Consider the following 22,658-nt stretch of genomic DNA (forward strand, 5'->3'; position numbering starts at 1 on the left):
GACTCGGTCATCGTGTCTGTCTGGTCACATGAAGGCTGTAATCCAGTATAAAGCTCTCAGGGGAGGACATGGCTAGTCACATGACCCTGTCACTTCTCCTAGGAATGTGATATATGGTGTACAGCTGTGATTGGTGAGGAGAATGGAGAGCTGTCACGTGTTGTTATCAGATGCTGCAAATGGACAAAATAAAAGTAAATCTATGTACGTTTACACAGCACTGTATATATATTTATATTAGGCATACACGGATACTAATTGTTGATTGGCGATACCGATCCTTTGTTGCATGATTTGTTCATACAAAATGAATGGGCGCATATTGCACTACCACAAAAAAAAAATTGCATGCAATTTGAACAGGACTGCGTTGTGCTTCGTGTCCGAATCGCATGCTGTTTCCCCGCTGATCCTGTGTGAACCCGGGCTTGTCATAGAGGAACCTACCTACCTATGACCTACCTATAGTGGTGCCGATCCCACACTGTCACACAATGAAAAGCAGCTTCGCAGGTCAGGGGATCTGAAATCTCTGCGGCTTTCTCTCCTCACAGCGCGCCAGATGGCTTCTGATTGGTCAGCACATGGGCCATTCTGAAGCCATCTAGCTCGTACTGTCATCCCCCCGAGGAGATGACCGGCATCACACCGCGTTCCTGTTCAAATCGCATGCGATTTAAAAAAAAATATTTTTTTTGCAGTGTGATTTACACCTATTCATTTTCTATGGACGCAAATCGCACCGCAAAGTATCGGTTTTGGGAGCATTTTTTATGGGTATGAGTAGTCTTGAGAATACCGATATTGGTGTATCCCTAATATATATGTATATACACATACACACAGTATAGAAATATATATGTTTGTATATACTATATATATGTGTGTGTCTATACACTATATTGCCCGCAGTATTGGGTCGCCTGCCTTTCCACGCACATGAACTTTAACCTCTTGGCGCCGGCGCCTCCTGGCCCTTTAAGGGTTCCAGAAGCAGGGAGGTGGGGAGGGGTTTTAGGGTCATGTGACCGCCGTGATTTGCTGTCACGGCGGTCACATGATTGGGAAAGGTCCCGATCGTTGAAAGATTGGGACCTTTCTGTGAGTACTGAACGTGTGTCCTGGGAGTGCGCAGGGCGCACGCTCTCAGCACATATGGTTTTTTTAATAGAATGCAAATGTGAGGCCGCTCGCCGTTTAGGCCCAGACGCCGGGAGGCCACACATTTGCGTTCGACCGACACCAAGACGTTATTGGCTTCCCAGTCTTAGTCCGTAGGGTTCAATATTGAGTTGGCCCCGCCCTTTTCAGCTATAACAGCTTCAACTCTTCTGGGAAGGCCGTCCACAAGGTTTAGGAGGGTGTCTATGGGAAGGTTGGACCATTCTTCCAGAAGCACATTTGAATAAAATACAACTAAAATAATTGCAGATGATGGAAATACGACTCCTCTCCATTATCCCGCTCTTCCCCCATCTCTCCCATCCCTATATCCTACTCCTCTCCATTATTATACAGTATTTATATAGCGCCAAAAGGTTTGCTCAGTGCTGTACATTATAGTGGCGGATGGTATATGAGACAATACAGTAACAATACAATACACGAGGGGTTCGAGGGCCCTGTTCTTTCGAGCTTACAATCTAGGAGGGGGGGGATAGTGGTACAGGAGGAAGTGGCTGTGGGGGGAGGAGTGGGGGAGATCGGCTGTTAAGTGAGGGTGGGGTAGGCTTCCCTGAAGAGATGGGTTTTCATGGTGCGCCTAAAGGTGAGGAGGGTAGGTGACAGTCTGATGGATTGGGGTAGTGAGTTCCAGAGGATGGAAGAAGTCCTGCAGTTGGGCGTGGGAGGAGGAGACCAGGAGCTAGAAAGTAGGAGGTCTTGTGAAGAGCGAAGAGTACGGGTTGGGTGGTATTTGGGTATCAGGTCGGTGAGGTAGTTTGGGGCAGTGTTATGAATGGCTTTGTATGTCTGTGTTAGTAGTTTGAATTTAATGCGTTGGGCAATCGAGAGCCAGTGGGAGGAATGACAGAGGGGGATGGAGGACACTGAGTGGAGGCCAGTGGGGGGAATGACAGAGGGGGGGGGGAGGACACTGAGTGGAGGCCAGTGGGGGAATGACAGAGGGGGGGGGACACTGAGTGGAGGCCAGTGGAGGGATTGGCAGAGGGGGGTGGCAGAAGCGGAGCAGTTGGTAAGGTGGATGAGTCTGGCTGCTGAGTTCAGGATAGACTGAAGCGGGGATAGCCTGTGTTGGGGTAGGCCGGTGAGGAGGGAGTTACAGTAGTTGAGTCGTGAGATAATAAGGGAGTGAACGAGTAGTAGTGTCTGGGGTTAGGAACGTATGTATCTTGGAAGTGTTGCGGAGGTGGAGCCTGCGTGAGTTTGCCAACGATTGAACATGGGGTTGGAAGGACAGGTTTGAGTCTAGAGTGACACCTAGGACTTTGGCTTGTGGGGTGGGACTGATGGTGGCATTGTTGGTCGTGATGGAGAGGATGGGGGGGGAGGGGGGGTGGGCTGGGGGGAAAATTAGGAGCTCAGTTTTGGAAAGGCTCAATTTGAGGAAATGGAGCGACATCCAGTCTGATATGTCGTTCAGTAGGTGGGTGATACGGGCGAAGACTGAAGGGGTGAGGGGTGGAGAGGTAAATTTGTATGTCATCGGCGTAGAGGTGATAGTTGAAGCCGTGGGAGTGTATCAGTTTGCTGAAGGAGGAGGTGTAGATGGAGAAGAGAAGAGGACCGAGCCTTGGGGGACCCCAACAGAGAGGGGGAGGTGGTAGCATTATAGGTAACGCTGAAGGAGTGTTGGTATAGATAGAACCATTATCCCGCTCTTTCCCCATCTCTCTCATCACTCTATTCTACTCCTCTCCATTATCCCGCTCTCCCCCGATCTCTCCCATTCCTATATCCTACTCCTCTCCTCTCCATTATCCCACTCTTTCCCTATGTCCTACTCCTCTCCATTATCCCGTTCTTTCCCTATATCCTACTCCTCTACAATATCCCGCTCTCCCCCCATCTCTCCCATCCCTATATCCTACTCCTCTCCTGTCCATTATCCCGCTCTCCCCCCATCTCTCCCATCCCTATATCCTACTCCTCTCCATTATCCCATTCTTCCCCCATCCCTATATCCTACTCCTCTCCATTATCCCGCTCTCCCCCCACCTCTCCCATCCCTATATCCTACTCCTCTCTTGTCCATTATCATGCTCTTCCCCATCTCTATATCCTACTCCTCTCCTTTCCATTATCCCGCTCTTCCGCCATCTCTCCCATCCCTATATCCTACTCCTTTCCATTATCCCGCTCTTCCGCCAACTCTCCCATCCCTATATCCTACTCCTCTCCATTATCCCGATCTTCCCCCATCTCTATATCCTATTCCTCTCCTGTCCATTATCCCACTCTTCCCCCATCTCTCCCATTCCTATATCCTACTCCTCTCCTGTCCATTATCCCGCTCTTTCCCCATCTCTCCTATCCCTTTATCCTACTCCTCTCCATTATCCCGCTCTTCCACCATCTCTCCCATCCCTATATCCTACTCCTCTCCATTATCTCACTCTTCCCCCATCCCTATATCCTACTCTTCTCCTCTCCATTATCCCGCTCTTCCCCCATCCCTATAGCCTACTCCTCTCCACTATCCCGCTCTTCCCCTCATCTCTCCCATCCCTATATCCTACTCCTCTCCATTATCCCGCTCTTCCACCATCTCTCCCATCCCTATATCCTACTCCTCTCCATTATCTCACTCTTCCCCCATCCCTATATCCTACTCTTCTCCTCTCCATTATCCCGCTCTTCCCCCATCCCTATAGCCTACTCCTCTCCACTATCCCGCTCTTCCCCTCATCTCTCCCATCCCTATATCCTACTCCTCTCCATTATCCCGCTCTTCCCCCATCTCTCCCATCCCTATATCCTACTCCTCTCCTCTCCATTATCCCGCTCTTCCCCCATCTCTCCCATCCCTATATCCTACTCCTCTCCTCTCCATTATCCCGCTCTTCCGTCATCTCTTCCATCCCTATATCCTACTCCTCTCCTGTCCACTATCCCGCTCTTCCCCTCATCTCTCCCATCCCTATATCCTACTCCTCTACATTATACCGCTCTTCCGCCATCTCTCCCATCCCTATATCTTACTCCTCTCCATTATCCAACTTTTCCCCCATTTCTCCCATCCCTATATCCTACTCCTCTCCATTATCCCACTCTTCCCTCATCCCTATATCCTACTCTTCTCCTCTCCATTATCCCGATCTTCCCCCATCTCTCCCATCCCTATATCCTACTCCTCTCCTCTCCATTATCCCGCTCTTCCGTCATCTCTTCCATCCCTATATCCTACTCCTCTCCTGTCCACTATCCCGCTCTTCCCCCATCTCTCCCATCCCTATATCCTACTCCTCTCCATTATCCCACTCTTCCGCCATCTCTCCCATCCCTATATCCTACTCCTCTCCATTATCCCGCTCTTCCCCCATCTCTCCCATCCCTATATCCTACTCCTCTCCATTATCCCGCTCTTCCCCCATCCCTATATCCTACTCCTCTCCATTATCCCGCTCTTCCCCCATCCCTATATCCTACTCCTCTCCATTATCCCGCTCTTCCCCCATCCCTATATCCAACTCCTCTCCATTATCCCGCTCTTCCCCCATTTCTCCCATCCCTATATCCTACTCCTCTCCATTATCCCGCTCTTCAGTTATCTCTCCCATCTCTATATCCTACTCCTCTCCTGTCCATTATCCCACTCATCCCCCATCTCTCCCATTCCTATATCCTACTCCTCTCCTGTCCATTATCCCGCTCTTCCTCCATCTCTCCCATCCCTATATCCTACTCCTCTCCATTATCCCGCTCTTCCCCCATCCCTATATCCTACTCCTCTCCATTATCCCGCTCTTCCCCCATCTCTCCCATCCCTATATCCTACTCCTCTCCATTATCCCGCTCTTCCGTTATCTCTCCCATCTCTATATCCTACTCCTCTCCTGTCCATTATCCCACTCTTCCCCCATCTCTCCCATTCCTATATCCTACTCCTCTCCTGTCCATTATCCCGCTCTTCCCCCATCTTTCCCATCCCTATATCCTACTCCTCTCCATTATCCCGCTCTTCCCCCATCCCTATATCCTACTCCTCTCCTGTCCACTATCCCGCTCTTCCCTTCATCTCTCCCATCCCTATATCCTACTCCTCTCCATTATCCCGCTCTTCTGCCATCTCTCCCATCCCTATATCCTACTTCTCTCCATTATCCCACTCTTTCCCCATCCCTATATCCTACTCCTTTCCATCATCCCGCTCTTCCCCCATCTCTCCCATCCCTATATCCTACTCCTCTCCATTATCCCGCTCTTCCCCCATCTCTCCCATCCCTATATCCTACTCCTCTCCATTATCCCGCTCTTCCCCCATCCCTATATCCTACTCCACTCCATTATCCCGCTCTTCCACCATCTCTATATCCTACTCCTCTCCATTATCCCGCTCTTCCCCCATCTCTATATCCTACTCCTCTCCATTATCCCGCTCTTCCCCCATCTCTCCCATCCCTATATCCAACTCCTCTCCATTATCCTGCTCTTCCCCCATTTCTCCCATCCCTATATCCTACTCCTCTCCATTATCCCGCTCTTCCCCCATCTCTCCCATCCCTATATCCTACTCCTCTCCATTATCCCGCTCTTCCATCCCTATATCCTACTCCTCTCCATTATCCCGCACTTCCCCCATCTCTCCCATCCCTATATCCTACTCCTCTCCATTATCCCGCTCTTCCCCCATCTCTCCCATCCCTATATCCTACTCCTCTCCATTATCCCGCTCTTTCCCCATCTCTCCCATCCCTATATCCTACTCCTCTCCATTATCCTGCTCTTCCTCCATCTCTCCCATCCCTATATCCTACTCCTCTCCTTTCCATTATCCCGCTCTTCCTCCATCTCTCCCATCCCTATATCCTACTCCTCTCCATTATCCCGCTCTTCCATCCCTATATCCTACTCCTCTCCATTATCCCGCACTTCCCCCATCTCTCCCATCCCTATATCCTACTCCTCTCCTCTCCATTTTCCCGCTCTTCCTCCATCTCTCCCATCCCTATATCCTACTCCTCTCCATTTTCCCGCTCTTCCTCCATCTCTCCCATCCCTATATCCTACTCCTCTCCTCTCCATTATCCTGCTCTTCCCCCATCACTATATCCTACTCCTCTCCTCTCCATTATCTTGCTCTTCCGCCATCTCTCGAGAGGGGGTTAGGTGAGTATTGGGAGGGCTGGGGGGGATGCTGCACAGGGAAGGTGTTGTACCTTCATGCATAGAATGTATTAAGGTAAAATCTTCAACCTTTACAACCACTTTATTTATATATCTCTGTCAGTTGATGCAGCGCTGTACATATATTTTGTACATTAACAAAACCAAAATGATGCAGCGCTACCCTAATAATAAAATAATACAATATGGCAAAAACAAACAAAGTGACATAAATATATATATGTGACAAAAAATAAGTGGATTGATCCTCACTGGGGATCTCAATATAAAGTGACATAAAATATATATACGTGCCAATAAATCAGTGGATTGATCCTCTCTGGGATCTCAAGTGAAAAAGTGATCACACCTGGTATAAAAAACCAGGAACCAATACCCCCTCTATCCAAAATCGGATCATGCACAAAATAGTTTTTGGCTTAATTTAGCCATTATTTTTCACGATCTGCATGATATTGTTGATCCCTGTCAGGGGTTCACGGTCTCATTTTCACCATCATTTGCATGAATTTAGTGATCCATATTTAGGGATTCACTCTTATTTGTGTTTTATTTTGTGCATGATCCGATTTTGGATAGTGAGGGTTCCTGTTTTTTTTATACCAGGTGTGATCACTTTTTCACTTGAGATCCCAGAGAGGTTCAATCCACTGATTTATTGGCACGTATATATATTTTATGTCACTTTATATTGAGATCCCCAGCGAGGATCAATCCACTTATTTTTTTTGTCACATATATATATTTATGTCACTTTGTTTTTGCCATATTGTATTACTTTATTATTAGGGTAACGCTGCATCATTTTGGTTTCGTTAGTTTTTATTTCCACATGGTATATGATTAGGTTGGTCTGCTCCTGTCACCGCAGATCACCTTCCAAGTCCTCCCAAACCCCCCCTCCCTATCCTTCTCCTCCTTCGAGGCCCACTGCGTCCGACTATTCTCCCCAACCCCCCTGAAGATTGTTGTGATATACCGGCCTCTTGGATCCATATCCCGCTTCCTGGATGACTTTCCTCCTGGCTACCCTTCTTCCTCTCCTCTGAGCTACCCACCATCATCCTTGGGGATTTCAACATCCCTGTCAACCTCGACAACCCGGACACATCCCATCTCCTTCACTTAACCTCCTCCTTTGCACTTGCACAGTGCATACAATCCACCACCCACTCCGACGGTAATATCCTTGATCTTGTCTTCTCCAACCACTGCGCTCCCCACAACCTCACTAACACCCCCTTCCCTCTCTCTGACCACAACCTGATTACCTTCTCTATCTCCTCGTCCTCCAACGCCTACCCCTCCAAATGTCACACTACTACCAGCCGTAAACCTCCGCAACCTTAACCCTGCCCGCCTCCACTCTGCAGCTGATCAACTCCACGACAGCATCCTCCCCCTGTCCTGCCACGACTTGGCTATGACTGCCTACAACAACGTGCTGTCAACAGCCCTTGACTCACTAGCGCCTTTAACCACACGCAACATCAGACCCTGACCGCTCCAGCCCTGGCAGACTGATCACACCAAAACCCTCAAACAACACAGTCGTGCCCTGGAGCGACTATGGCGCAAAACCAAATCCCAACAAGCCTTCACCCGCTACAAATCTGCCTTCCAAACCTACACCTCCTCCCTCCACGCAGCCAAACAAGCCTACTTCCTGACCCTCATCAAGGCCCTCTCCTCCAATCCTCACCGACTCTTCTCCACCTTCAACTCTCTACTCTCGCCACCCCCACCTCCACCCAGCACCTCACTCACTGCCCTTGAGATAGCCAATCACTTCAAAAACAAAATTGACACAATTCGCAAGGACATCGCCGCAACTCATACGCCCTCTCAACCCATCCCCTCTCACAAAGCTACCCCCTCATCCCCCCTCTCCCTCGACATAACCCGCAGGGACTCGTCGCTGCTCAAACTCCCTCCAACCCCGTTCCCCCTCACTCAGCTACCCCCTCATCACCCCTCTCCCACGGCCCCACCACTGCTCTGACCTCCACTTCCACCCCACCCTACATTCCTCATACTGAAGCCCCCCCAACACTTCACACCTTTGACCCTACTACCATCGAGGAAGTCTCCAAGATCCTCTCTGATGCCCGCCTCACCACCTGCCCCCTCGACGCTATCCCCTCACAACTCCTACGACCTCCCTCCCCCTCCATCCTATGCTCCCTCACCCACATCTTTAATCTCTCCCTCTCCTCCGGCACTTTCCCCTCCCCTCTGAAACATGCACACATCACCCCCATACTTAAAAAGCCCTCCCTGGACCCCAATGACCCGAACAACCTCAGACCCATCTCCCTGCTCCCATTTACATCCAAACTCCTCGAGCGCCTAGTCTACACCCGCCTAAGCTCTCACCTCAACGACAACAACCTCCTCGATCCCCTACAGTCCGGCTTCCGTCCCCTACACTCCACCGAAACTGCCTTACTCAAACTCTCCAACGACCTGCTAACCGCCAAAGCTAATGGCCACTATTCAGTGCTCCTACTCCTTGACCTCTCTGAGGCCTTCGACACAGTCGACCACCCCCTCCTCCTCAAAAAACTACACTCCCTCGGCCTCAGACATTCTGCTCTCTCCTGGCTCTCATCCTACCTGTCACAACGCTCTTTCAGCGTTACCTATAATGCTACCACCTCCCCCTCTCTGTTGGGGTCCCTCAAGGCTCCGTCCTAGGGTCCCTTCTCTTCTCCATTTACACCTCCTCCCTTGGCCAACTCATACACTCTCACGGCTTCAACTACCACCTCTATGTCGGCGACACACAAATCTATCTCTCAACCCCCACCTCACCCCCTCGGTCTGCGCCCGAATCACACACCTGCTGAGCGACATATCAGACTTGATGTCGCTCCACTTCCTTAAACTGAACCTCTCCAAAACCGAGTTTCTTGTCTTCCCCCCAGCCCGGACACCACCCCCCATTGACTTCTCTATCACATCCAACAACGCTACCATCAAACCTGCCCCGCAGGCCAGAGTACTTGGTGTCATTCTGGACTCCAACCTATCCTTCCAGCCCCAAGTCCAATCTTTAACAAACTCGTGCAGACTACACCTCCGCAACATCGCCAAAATCCGCACGTTCCTAACTCCAGAAACCACTAAACAGCTCATCCACTCCCTCATCATATCACGACTCAAATACTGCAACTCCCTCCTCACCGGCCTGCCTCGCCGCTGGCTATCCCCGCTTCAGTCGACCCTGAATATGGCTGCCAGACTCATTCACCTTTCCAAACGCTCCGTCTCCACCACCCCCCTCTGCCAATCCCTCCACTGGCTTCCAATTGCGCAACGGATCAAATTCAAAGTCCTAACACTGATGTACAAAGCTGTCCACCATACTGCCCCGAACTACATCACTGACTTAATATCCAAGCACCACCCAGCACGCACACTCCGCTCCTCACAAGACCTCCTTCTCTCTAGTTCCCTGGTCTCCTCCTCCCATGCCCTCCTCCAGGACTTCTCCAGGGTGTCACCCATCCTCTGGAACTCCCTGCCCCAACCCATCAGATTATCACCTACTCTCCTCTCCTTTAGGCGCACCCTGAAAACCCATCTCTTCAGCGAAGCCTACCCCACCTCCTGCTAACTTGCCGACCTCCTCCACTCTTCCTACCATTCCATCCCCCACAGCTATCTCCTTCTGTGCCACCATCCCCTCCCTCCTAGATTGTAAGCTCGAAAGAGCAGGGCCCTCAATCTCCTCATGTTTTGCATTGTATTGGTATTTTTCTGTCACATGTTCTGTCCCCCTTTGTAATGTACAGCGCTGAGCGAACTATTGGTGCTTTATAAATACTGTATAATAATAATTAGCTTCTAGCAGCTCCCACTCACCTAATTTATCACGTAATAGTAGCGCAGGAGATCTTTATTATATTTTGTACATTTACATCAGCTGTCGCCCTCAAGGGGTGTACAATATAAGGCCCCTAGGTCACATTCATACATACACCTACTAGGGCCAGTTTACTCAGCAGCGTGTCTTTGGAGTGTGGGAGGAAACCAGAGGAAACCCATGCAGGCACAGGGAGAACATGCAAACTCCAGGCAGGTACTGCAATGTTTTGGATTTGAACCAACGACCCAAGTACTGCCGGGTAGAGGTGCTAACCACTTAGCTACTGCGATGCCCACAGCCACTGTGATGACCACATAGACTTTTCCGGTCTACCTGTCACTTGTGTTGCTCTTACTGAGCAAGAAGTGTCCTGTGCTAACAATACCTAGTGTTTTTGAGTATGCCATACCCTATTGTCCTCCCCTATTTTCAAGTTCTACCAGCAAATACACTTCAAAAAGACAACCCCTAGACTGTTCAATGAGCCGGAGTGAATGGACTGCTGCTTTGTGCCTGGCTGCCTCCACACTGTGTTGGGAAAGAACCGTGTAAATGACAGAGGACCCCGCGGGGGAAGTGCTGCACAATGGAACATTTATTTGTACGGTGACTGATTCATAGAAAATGCGTTACCCTTTCAAGTGAAATTTTGCAGTTCAAGAAGTTCTTTTCTTAATTATATTATTATTGTCTAATAATGGAATGTTAATGATGATGTGCATTTAGGTGTACCTTATGATGGACTAATTCCGCTGTACAGGACTTCACAAAGAGCAAAAAGATGGAGACGAGCCGGAGAGGAGCTGCCAGTTCTGGTAAATAGAGATCAGTTGCTGCTTATTTTTTATTCACTTATATCTTTTGGTACCAACCTCTGGCCAAGGGGCTTCAAGTAACCCTTCGACACCCATTGTGCAGGTTTTGGGGCCCCGCAGACAAAAATCTGTTTTCTTTGCCTTGGTTCTTTCTGGATTAGTTTATTTCCCACTGTCTTTTTTTTTTTTTTTTTTTTAAATTCCATCCATTCCCTTTTCTTCTGTTTTTTTCCACTTTTTTAAGGGGGGGGGGGGCAAACATGTGGGATCATAGACTTGTAAAGAAAGTGATCTCTAGCAGTTCCCAGTCTTTAATAACTCTTACAGCATGTTCACAGTCTCTGACCATCTCCTGTAGCACGTTGGTCTTTCACTGTCTCCTACTGCATGCCTGCAGTCTCTGACAACTCTCTGAAGCATTATGTTCACTAAATATAATGGGTTGTCCCTTGGTGATGTCAGAGGCCTCTTTTAACCACTTCCCTACCACGCTATAGCCAAATGATGACTAAAGCCCAGTCGTCCAGTTCTGGGAGAGCGTCATATGATCTCACAGAACGCGCCGTAGCAGCGCACACCTGGCACAGTCTGTGATCACTGTGTCCTTTGGACACAAATGCTCACAACACAGTAAAAGGCCAATTAAAGCGGCCTTGTACCATGTGATCAGCTGTGTCCAATCACAGCTGACCACCTTGTAAATACACTTGCCGGTTATCAGCAGTACTATCCTCACTTTGTCACAGCGTGAGATGTTAAAGGATACATCTGCACTGATAATGAGGGCACTGGTTATCAGTGCAGCCCATCAGCGTCCAACAGTGCTGCCCATCAGTTCTCAACAGTTCTGCCCAGCTGTGCTCCCAATATGTGCCCGTCAGTGCTACTTATTAGTGCCCATCAGTGCCACTTATTAGTGCCCATTGTAACGGAACCAGACCCCAACTGCACTTGGGTATTTCTGTTATAATACCACTTCCTGTCCGAACACCAACCACGGACACCACCGCTGACCATACAAGACGACACCAGTCTTTGAAGAAAACCAGGAAATAGACTACTTTATTTTAATACAGATACAAAATATATACATTCAAGGGAACAACCCCCCTCCCTGCATAATGACACAGGGTGGGGCAATCTACCTTTAGTAACAAGAGACACACCAACAAATAGTCCCATCAGGAGGGAGGCTGTTGGAGACACCCCCCCCCACCCAATACATAAACACATACAGCCCATAATAGTTTGCTCCCAAGCAAGACACACAATAGAACAATGGGATGCAACCACATGGCATTAAACAATCCACAACCCCCCACCCCACCTATACATGTCTACACAATATTAGGACATTCACCCTGTGCCTGTTAGGGGTGCAGGGTGATCTTACACATATTAGGGATATTGGGAGCTGAAACAGGGGTCTCCCCACCTCTCCAAAGTGAGCTGTGTTCCATGGGCCCCCCACCCAAAGTGACTCCCATCACACCCATCCTTGCCGCCTATCAGTGCAGCATCATCAGTACCTCCTCATCAGTGCCCACCAGTACTGCCACATCAGTGCAGCCTATCAGTGGCCATCAGTGCTGCCTCATCAAAGCACATCAGTGAAGGAGAAAAATTACCTGTTTTCTAAATTTAATAATGATTTAGTTGAGGACTAAAAAATGTCCGTGCTTATCTGCTCCTGTCCTAATTTATCATTCTAGTTTTGGAATGTGCGCACACTGGAAGAGATTCACGCTGACACACAAGTTCAGTCTATGAACACTTCTAGTTTATTATAATGAGAAAGTGAGCTTGTATATGCAAAATGATGCAAGAGTCATGTGAGAACAGCATAAGCATTATATTAGTCTTTGATTGGTCATTTCCACATGAAAACAATCTCCTTCATGGTATAGGTGTGATCTTCTTCCAGGTCTTATCTATAGAAAGAAAAACATTCCTTTGTCTCAAGTTGGCACGATGGGAGGGGGTCGGTGCGTGTGAGCAAACATTTCTTAAACAAGGATTTCTTAAACTACCACAAAGCCCAGCAGGCAGAAAATATTCACACAACATATATATTCATACTAAACATTTATAAATATGAAGATAGTATTAAAGTGTAAAAGTAAATATGTAGAAAAATGTGTAGAAAAACGTGTGTGTGTATATATATATATATATATATATATATATATATATATATATATATATATATTCAATAGGAAACCAAATAGGCATTTTACCATATCCATCACAATAATAGAAACAAAGAAAACCTTATTTTTAAAAATGTTCACTTTTTTCTTTTATAGTGCAAACAAAATGTATTTTGGGTGCAGTGTTGCATGACCGCACAATTGCCATTCAAAGTATGAAAGCACTGAAAGTAAAAAAACTAGCCTGGGCAGGAAGGGGGTGAAAGTGCCCGGTAGGCAAGTGGTTAAGCCCCGTGTCAGTGGTGGTCAACTTTCTTGTTAAAGTGTACCTCACGTGTGGCTCCTGACATCACCAAAAAGCTGTACATAATATTCACTGAATGTAACACTAGAGTTAATAGGTGGGGTGTGCTCTGGTTGCAGGGTTAACCCCATGTAAGATGATTGGGGCCAGATGTGTATGAGAGGGAAGCAGTGTAGTGCTGGGAGGTTGCCTGTCCTCACTGAGAGTCACAGCTTGGACTCTGGCAGGAGCCATGAATGGTGAGCCGAGCCCAGCAGGATTGCGGGTCATGGAGGTGACAAGAGGAGGACAATGGTCGGGGTTAGGGGAGCAGATGCTGATTCATCGAGTTGAACTCTACATCATGTCCTGAATGATCCTTCAGCTGAGGGGAGGGGTGGCAGAGGGGAATGAAGAAAGGGCAGCGGAAGATGCCAGGTGTCTGGGGCCAGTGTAGCAGCTCAGATTCAGCTCCTTCCGTTGTTCCTCTCAGACTCAGTCCCTTAACCTCCCTTGCAGTCTGATTATGTTCATATTTCTGTGCTCAAAGCGGTACATTTTTTGCATTGAAGTATGTATTTTTTTTTATTGGAGGCCTGTAATTTTTAGGAATAACTCACTGAAATCTGTCCGAACAAGAGTCTAGTAAACATCCTGGGTATGATAAAATTTGAAACACGAAATCATAAATTATAATTTAATAAATAATCATAAAAAATAATAATATAATAATAATAAATTTAATTCAATAATATAATCAAACCAAAAACACTGAAATTTGTAATATAGCGCCAAGTTCGCACATCGCTGAGCAAAGTCACAAAATCGTTTTCAGTGTCTGATGATGAATTTCCCCACGAGTCTTTATCACTCAATTCTGCAAGTGGTTCTAATTTACTATCGCTGTTCTCTAGCCGGTCTAAAACCGATTTTGACCTAAAGGAACGCTTTTTGGACGCCAGTTTCCAGGCAATAAGAACAGTAAAAAGGAAGGCAGGGCGCCGGACAAAGCACTCGGGACAAAATGTATATGAAATGGTTTGATACAGTAATGTTTTACTATGTGATTTTAGTGTATTTAGTGAATATCACTTTTTGTCATTTTCAAATTTCCCGCCGTTCCGTCCCCCATATGTACCGACGCTCGCAGGGGACGGAACCCAGATGACAGATGCTGGCATCGGCCGGAGTACATTGCCGCGGACACTGCAGGAGGGACATCGCGAGAGCGCAGGACAAGGTAAGTGAAGAACAAATCCCGGAGCAACGCTGCATGGTAAGCCCAAGTGTAGCTCGGGGTTACCGCTTTTGGTACTGAAACTTTACCCCGAGCTACACTCGGGAATACCGCCAGGGAGATTAATGCAAGCCGGCTGGCGGCTGCTAATCACTGTGGAGTTTTGTAACTCTGTCTCTTCTTGTTGTTTCTCTAATTGCCGTACTACTGTGTCACAATCATGTACATTGCACAGCAAATCAGGTGGTGAGGGGGTAACATATCGCTTCCGCACCACTTTTCAAATACACCTGGACCGTTTTGCAGAGGAGTAGCACTGCCTGCTGCACTTGTGAAACTGTCCTTAGTTGCATCTGGCAGTGGCATTCTTAGGGCTTGTTCACATGTAAAGTTGGGGGGGGTAAAATCCTGCAGTTGCGTCAGTTTTACCGCCCTCCCCCCTTTAGCTGCTGAGGCAGCAGCCAAAGTTGTACTCATGCCACAGCAGGAATTACACCCCCTGTTGCTTTTGGTGGGTGCTACCACCTTGTCAGTTGAGACCCATTCAAGTAAATGGGGCCACTCTGCAAGTGTCCCGTAACTGCATGCTTCTGTGGGGTCTGAGGAGTTAAAGCAGGTGGTGAGAAAGCAATACACCGATGCCTGTCTAACCCCTTGTTTGCTGTGCTGCACAAGGTTTCAGGGCACTTGCAGAGAGGCCTCATTCACTTGAATAGGTAATGCTTGGCAGGTGCTACACCCACCAACCATGACAGGGCGTAGGAGTCGGCACTACAGAGGAGGCATGGGCTTATGGGGCTCTCGCTCCCTACTACAGCTCCAACTTTACAAATAGTCCCTCTGCATTGCACTCTGATGCTCTGGGATGGTGGGTCAGCAAACCCTGACCGTGATCTACCAGTCACCTGGCCATGATCTACTGGTTGCTGACCCCCACTATAGAGTTATTGATTTAGAAGTAATGATGGTATTAGATCAACCTTTCTCAACCTTTTCACAGGGGAACCTTTGAAATAACATTCCGGTCTCAGGGAACCCCTGCTAAAAATGACTATATCTACAGCTCATGATACATTAGTGTGATGGTCATTGGGAAGAATGTTCCTTACATTTGTGGTCATTGGGAAAAATTACCACCTTACAGATAGCTAAAAAGATCAATGGTGTCAGTGGGAACTTACCTGAGAGCCATAAATTCCTCATCGCTCAAGAAACCCCAAGCAACCTCTGGAGGAACCTTAGGGTTCCATGGTGCCCTGGTTGAGAAACCCTACTTTATAGGTTACAGGTGCTTGTGGGTCTAAACCAACACCTTGTTATTAAAGGAAGCACAAAAATGAGGAAATCTATATATTTGTATCTGTTCCGCTATGATCATTTTGTTTCTGATATAAATCAATATTCCTGTAAATATATTTTCTGTTTCTTAGAGGACATCAAGAGGTTCTGCCATCAGCTGTCTCTGTATGAACATTCATCACTGAGGAGAATATACGAGTATTACAGAGATGATCTGATCTACATCCTGGAGAACTTGGACATGAAAGCTCTTCTCAGAGAACTAAAGTCTCGGAATGTCTTAAACACAGATGTAAGATAATGATAGCAAAGACCTACCATGTGTTAACAAAAGCATGAAAATTTTACAAACATATCAAATGTAAAATTCTCATTAAATGTATAAAAGCTGACTTTCTCTGTGGAACACGGGGTGAAGATCTTAAAATTCCTGGTCTGACCAACTTCCAGGACATGAGGCTGACCGCCTTCTCTTCTCCACTTATTGCTTTGTAAAGCTCCAGGCAAATATTTAATTTTATAGTTGATATACATACAGTACATTATGGCCTTATGTTATAAAGTAATGCGTACACTGTTGGCGCTATATAAATTCTGTATAATAATAATAATAACAATAACTATGTTGGATCTGCGTTACCTGTCAAATGAATTATAATTTTGTCCAACAAAGTCTTGATATTTTCACAGAACATCTAGAAAGCAGAGCACACAAACGTTGCGCATTACCTCAGTAAACAGTTAGTAAATGTATTGATTTAGGAGATATACTCACAAAAGTAGTAATAAAAACTATCTGTATCTCCTAAATCAATAAATTTACTAACTGTTTACTGAGGTAATGTGCAAGGTTTGAGCGCTCTGTTTTTGTTCACTACAGTTTGTAATAAGCTTCCCCAGCTTTGTATTGGAGCTGCACAGCCTTTGATTGGTCTGGGACGAACTTCTATACATCTTTATACTATTGATCCATTGACCCTCTACTGATCTGGGTCCCTGAGTGCAGGAGGTGTTGTATTTGTGTTCACTCATCTAGAAAGCAGAGCCAGACTGGTGACCTGACATTTCCTTTTGCAGTTAAAGTGATTCTAAAGGTTTATTTAAAATAAATAAATAAAAAATAACAAACATGTCTATACTTACAAAGGTTTTACAAAGAGCAGCCCGGATCCCCCTCTTCTCAGGTCCCCCTATGGCGCTCCTGGCCTCTCCCTCCTGTCGGGTGACCTCACAGCAAGCAGCTTGCTATGGGGGCACCCGCTGTGTATCCATTCACACATAGAGCTGTGGCTTACCTCCACCCCCTCTTTCTTCTCATTGGCTCACTGGCTCACCACTGTAATTATTTCAGGTACTTATATAGCACTGTCAATTTACACAGCACTTTACATATATATTGTACATTCAGCCCCTGCCCTCAACGGGCTTATGACCCAATAAGGTTCCCAACTCATACTAGGGCCAGTTTTTCCACCAGTGGGAGGAAACTGGAGGATCCGGAGGAAACCCATGTAGCCACAGGGAGAACATACAAGTTCTACCAGCAACTTCAAAAAGACAACCCCTAGACTGTTTAGTGAGCCGGAGTGAATGGACTGTTGCTTTGCGCCTGGCTGCCTCTGCCTCTGCCTCAGCCAATGAGGAGGAGTCCCGGGATAGTCGAGACATCGCTGGATCGAGCGGGGGGGGGGGGGGTTAGGTGAGTATGCTGGGGGGGGGGGGGGGATGCTGCACAGAGAAGGTTTTTTACCTTCATGTATAGAATGCATCTTGAACCTTTACAACCACTTTAAGCAAACTTGGTCACCACCCTACCCCCAGCCTGTGATTGGACAATGAATGAGCAGAAACTCGCTGAAGAACTCATTTCTCTGGTCATTCTGCTCTTGCCTTCAGTCAATATGTAGCTTGTCATCATATATGCACTGTAACACACTTGATTGGGTCTCAGGGCTGCCCCTTCTTCTACCAGTATAGGTTCTACTGTACAGGGGTTTATACTGTATAAAGCTGATATCCAGTCAAATTCAGAAATTGACATAGCTGTCTTTAAAAGTACATTTTTTAAAAATATTTTTGAATAAATACAAAACTACATAACACATTTTTCCTTTATATCTGACTGAAGTTCAGTTTTAAGCTTTGGTTAAGTCCAGCTTCAGTAAGTAGGGTCAATTTTTGTTGCTTTGTCTAAATCTGTGCTAGAATAATTATGCAAAACACAAACTTTGGCTGACAAAATGAATTATATGAATATACAGGCAGTCCCCGAGTTAAGTACATTCGGCTTACGTAATACTCATACTTACGTACACTTCCCTCGGGACCGGAAGTCAAGCTGTCAGCATTCTTGTGCAGCAAGCTGATAAGAGACTAGCTGATAAGAGACATCAGAGAGACATAAGAGACAGAGACATCCATTGCTCGTTACTTGTGGGGCTAGCAGTGTCTGCCCACTATCTCCAAAGTGATTTAAGACTGTCTGTCTGCACCTCCGGGGAGAGGAAAGGAGAGGCTGTCAGGCTGCTCACTGAAGTGATCCTCCGTCTGTGCAGGGGGGAGGGGGCAGCGTGTGCTGTGTAAAGGAGAGCAGAGTTCTCTCATACAGTACATTACAGTACAGTGTAGTTTAGCCAAGATAGTTTAAAGTTGTACTCTACACTGTACAAGAGTTTACAGTATAATATTTGAATGTTGAATTTGATGTTTAAACATTTACATGCACATAAAAGTTAAATATGTTAAGGCAAACATGTGTCCAAGCTGCAGTTCTTATGCAAAACACCAGTTTAGAGCCTCTTGAGGTTTTACTGCTTTCTGTAACCTTATTACAAAAACGTAATCTAATATCCTGTCGTTTGGTTAGTAGTTAGTGCTTATAAAAGTGCCTGATTCAACTTATGAACAAATTCGACTTATGAACAAACCTACAGTCCCTATCTTGTACGTAACCCGGGGACTGCCTGTATGTACAAGGAGAATATGTCTATGTCTTAGAAATACAGGTCAGTACAAGAAGGACTGGGGGTTTCTGCCTTCGCTCACACCTTGTTACAAGATATTCAGGATCGGGGAAGAGAAGCTGTGATTGGATTCTGGGAATGTCTCTATGCACTACAGGAAGATCATCCTCATCCTAATTTATTGGCCGTTCTGCGTGAAATCAGCCAGAAAGGTAACACTGCTTTATCTGCATTTAATTTTGCTTTTTGTGTAAGTCCATACACAGGAGGAAGTGGAGAGCGGATTTGCCTGGCAGGCTATGTAAGCCTACAAGTAACAGTAACCAGCAAACCTGTAATATGCCACCCCTGGCAGCCATGACACCTTAAATCATGGCCTATTGGCTGTATGAGTAATCCGGCCCTGGATACTGTTTATAGCATTGGTTGTCAACTCTCAAGCTAAAGGGAGCCTTAAATGCAGACCTCAATATCTCTAACGGTGCAGCATATAGTTAATGCTACAGAAAACTGTCACAGATGGAAGACTTGTTGGAGGAAATGGTCAGAGATTGTTCTACAGACGTCATGCTATAGGAGACAGTCAGAGACTAGGGACATGAGGCATGATACCACTAGACTTTACTACTATTAAGGGCCCTTTTACAAATCAATGCTTCCTCCACTGACTGCTGGGGTCCAAGGGCCACACTTCAAATATCAAAGGGCTGCATGAGTTCATACATGGACAAGGTTTTTTTTTTAGTGATTTGCACTATTATTAGTGCACTCGATCGCCCTAGACGCCCATTGAAAAGATAAGTTGCCTGTGGGAAGTTGTTTATCAGCCTTGTGAAGGAAGATGTCAAGTGTGAACAATTTATGAGTATTTACCTCAAAATGACTAAATAATCCCAAACTGGTAAATTCCTGCAGGTTAGGCACGGGGGCAGGGGGTTTGGAAATGAATACAGTAACAAAAACCCTTTTTTTTTTTTAACCAGGTCATTTTTAGTAAACAGTTTTTCATTTAACAACGAAAAAGTTTACAGAAAAATATTTCCACAGCAGAAGTATTATTATTATTATTATACAGTATTTATAAAGCGCCAGCAGTTCACTCAGCGCTGTACATTACAAAGGGGGACAGAACATGCGACAGTACAGTAACAATACAATGCGATACACGAGGGGTTCGAGGGCCCTGCTTTTTCGAGCTTACAATCTAGGAGGGAGGGGATGGTGGCACAGGAGGAGATAGCTGTGGGGGATGGAGTGGTAAGAAAAGTGGAGGAGGTTGGCAAATTAGCAGGGGGTGGAGTAGGCTTCCCTGAAGAGGTGGGTTTTCATGGTACGCCTAAAGGAGAGGAGAGTAGGCGATAGTCTGATGGGTTGGGGCAGGGAGTTCCAGAGGATGGGTGACACCCTGGAGAAATCCTGGAGGCGGGCATGGGAGGAGGAGACCAGGGAACTAGAGAGAAGGAGGTCTTGTGAGGAGCGGAGAGTGTGTGTTGGGTGGTACTTGGATATTAGGTCGGTGATGTAATTTGGGGCAGTATTATGGACAGCTTTGTACGTCAGTGTTAGGATTTTGAATTTGATCCGTTGCGCAATCGGAAGCCAGTAGAAAGATTGGCAGAGGGGAGTGGTGGAAACGGAGCAGTTGGTAAGGTGAATGAGTCTGGCTGCCGTATTCAGGATCGACTGAAGTGGGGATAGCCTGTGGCAAGGCAGGCCAGTAAGGAGGGAGTTGCCGTAATCGAGTCGTGATATGATGAGGGAGTGGATGAGTTGTTTAGTGGTTTCTGGGGTTAGGAACGTGCGGATTTTGGTGATGTTGGGAAGGTGGAGTCTGTATGAGTTTGTTAATGATTGGACTTGGGGCTGGAAGGATATGTTGGAGTCCAGAATGACACCAAGTACTCTGGCCTGCGGGGTGGGCCTGATAGTGGCATTGTTGGACGTGATGGAGACGTCAATGGGGGGGGGGGGTGTGCGGGCTGGGGGTAAGACTAGGAGCTCGGTTTGGAGAGGTTCAGTTTAAGGAAGTTGAGCGACATCCAGTCTGATATGTCATTCAGTAGGTTTGTGATGCGGGCGGAGACTGAGGGGGTATAGGTGTAGAAGGCAGATTTATAGCGGGTGAAGGCTTTTTGGGACCTGGTTTTGATCAATAGTCACTCCAGGGCACGACTGTGTCGTTTAAGAATTTTGGTGTGATCAGTCTGCCAGGGCTGGAGCGGTCGGGGTCTGATGTTGCGTGTGGTTAAAGGCGCTAGTGAATCAAGGGCTGTTTATAGCGCGTTGTTATAGGCAGTCATAGCCAGGTCAGGGCAGGACAGGGGGAGGATGCTGTCGTGGAGTTGATCAGCTGCAGAGTGTAGGGGGGCAGGGTTCAGGTTGCGGAGGTTACGTCTGGTGGTAGTATGACATTTGGAGGGGTAGGTGTTAGAGGACGAGGAGATAGAGAAGGTAATAAGGTTGTGGTCAGAGAGAGGGAAGGGGGTAATTGAGGTTGTGGGGAGCGCAGCGGTTGGAGAAGACAAGGTCCAGGATATTTCCGTCGGAGTGGGTGGTGGATTGTATGCACTGTGCAAGTGCAAAGGAGGAGATTAAGTGGAAGAGTTGGGATGTGGCCGGGTTGTCAATGTTGACAGGGATGTTGAAATCCTCAAGAATGATGATGGGTAGCTCGGAGAGAAAGAAGGGTAACCAGGAGGAAAAGTCATCAAGGAAGCGGGATACAGGTCCAGGAGACCGGTAGATTACGGCAATCTTCAGGGGGGTTGGGGAGAATAGTCAGATGCAGTGGGCCTCGAAGGAGGAGAAGGATAGAGAGGGGGGGTTTGGGAGGACTCGGAAGGTGCTCTGTGGTGACAGGAGCAGATCAACCCCACCACCTTTACGACCGTTGGGTCTGGGTGAGTGGGTCCCGGTAAGACCTCCATAGGAGAGTGCAGCAGGGGAGGTAGAATCAGTGGCCTGGATCCAGGTTTCCATGATCGCTAGGAGGTTAAGGTTAAGAAGTAGAAATATTACTGAGGCATCCAAAAAAGTACAGATAAAGCATACTATCTTTAGATCATGCCATAACAGATTTAAGGAACCTTGAGTTTAAGTAGTCTTCTCACAGAGGTTAGTTGTCCAAGAGTCACATTAAAGAATTAACCACTTACAGTTGTGTTCAAAATAACAGCAGTCAGACTGTCAGGGATCTCCACGATCCCCGCAGCGATGGCCCCGGTGCAGTGCGCCGCCCTGTGCAGGGACACGGGCACTAGGTCCGGGCCGGCCGCGGCGTTCGAGTTCGCGCATGCGCAGTAAAGCCGCGGCCGCCCGTTGGGCACCAATGGCAGCGTAGGGCGGGATATTTAAATGGCCCTGAGCTGTCATTCAGTGCCTTCTGGTCTTCCCTGCATCCTGTATCCTGTGAACCTGTGCCCTGTAAGTTATTGACCCGGATTGTACCTGACCTTGCTAATTTCTCCTGTCCTGACCCTTGCTTTGCCTGACCTCTCTTCTGGATGCCCCCTATTGGATTTGACCTGCTGTTGCTGACCTGGCGTGTGACCCGACCATTCTCTGCCCGCTGCCTTGTACCTTACCGTCCTCTCTGTTACCGACCCGGCCTGTCTGACCTTGCCCATCCATCCATCCCTCGCAGTGGGGTCTTCTGACCTCCTCATATCAGACTCTTTCCCGTGGGAGCCCTCGGCGCATACCACTACCACTGACGGACGTACCCAGTAGCCATG

The 22,658-nt window shown here is 47.3% G+C and overlaps 1 protein-coding gene across 1 annotated transcript in view; it reads left to right on the forward strand.

The window, feature by feature from the left end:
* LOC149439251 (uncharacterized) overlaps window positions 1–22,658 on the forward strand; it is a 31,866-nt gene that overhangs the window by 2,987 nt on the left and 6,221 nt on the right. The window contains exons 2-5 of the mRNA XM_089659256.1: window positions 10,904–10,992; window positions 14,576–14,665; window positions 16,093–16,253; window positions 18,959–19,136. Of these exons, the coding sequence (XP_089515382.1) occupies window positions 10,959–10,992; window positions 14,576–14,665; window positions 16,093–16,253; window positions 18,959–19,136 (463 nt within the window). The 5' untranslated portion in view covers window positions 10,904–10,958. The remainder of the gene's footprint in view (window positions 1–10,903; window positions 10,993–14,575; window positions 14,666–16,092; window positions 16,254–18,958; window positions 19,137–22,658) is intronic.

The sequence above is a fragment of the Staurois parvus genome, unplaced genomic scaffold, assembly GCF_062004578.1.
Source record: "Staurois parvus isolate SC_StPar_1 unplaced genomic scaffold, SC_StPar_1.0 ptg001142l, whole genome shotgun sequence".
Lineage (NCBI taxonomy): Eukaryota > Metazoa > Chordata > Amphibia > Anura > Ranidae > Staurois > Staurois parvus.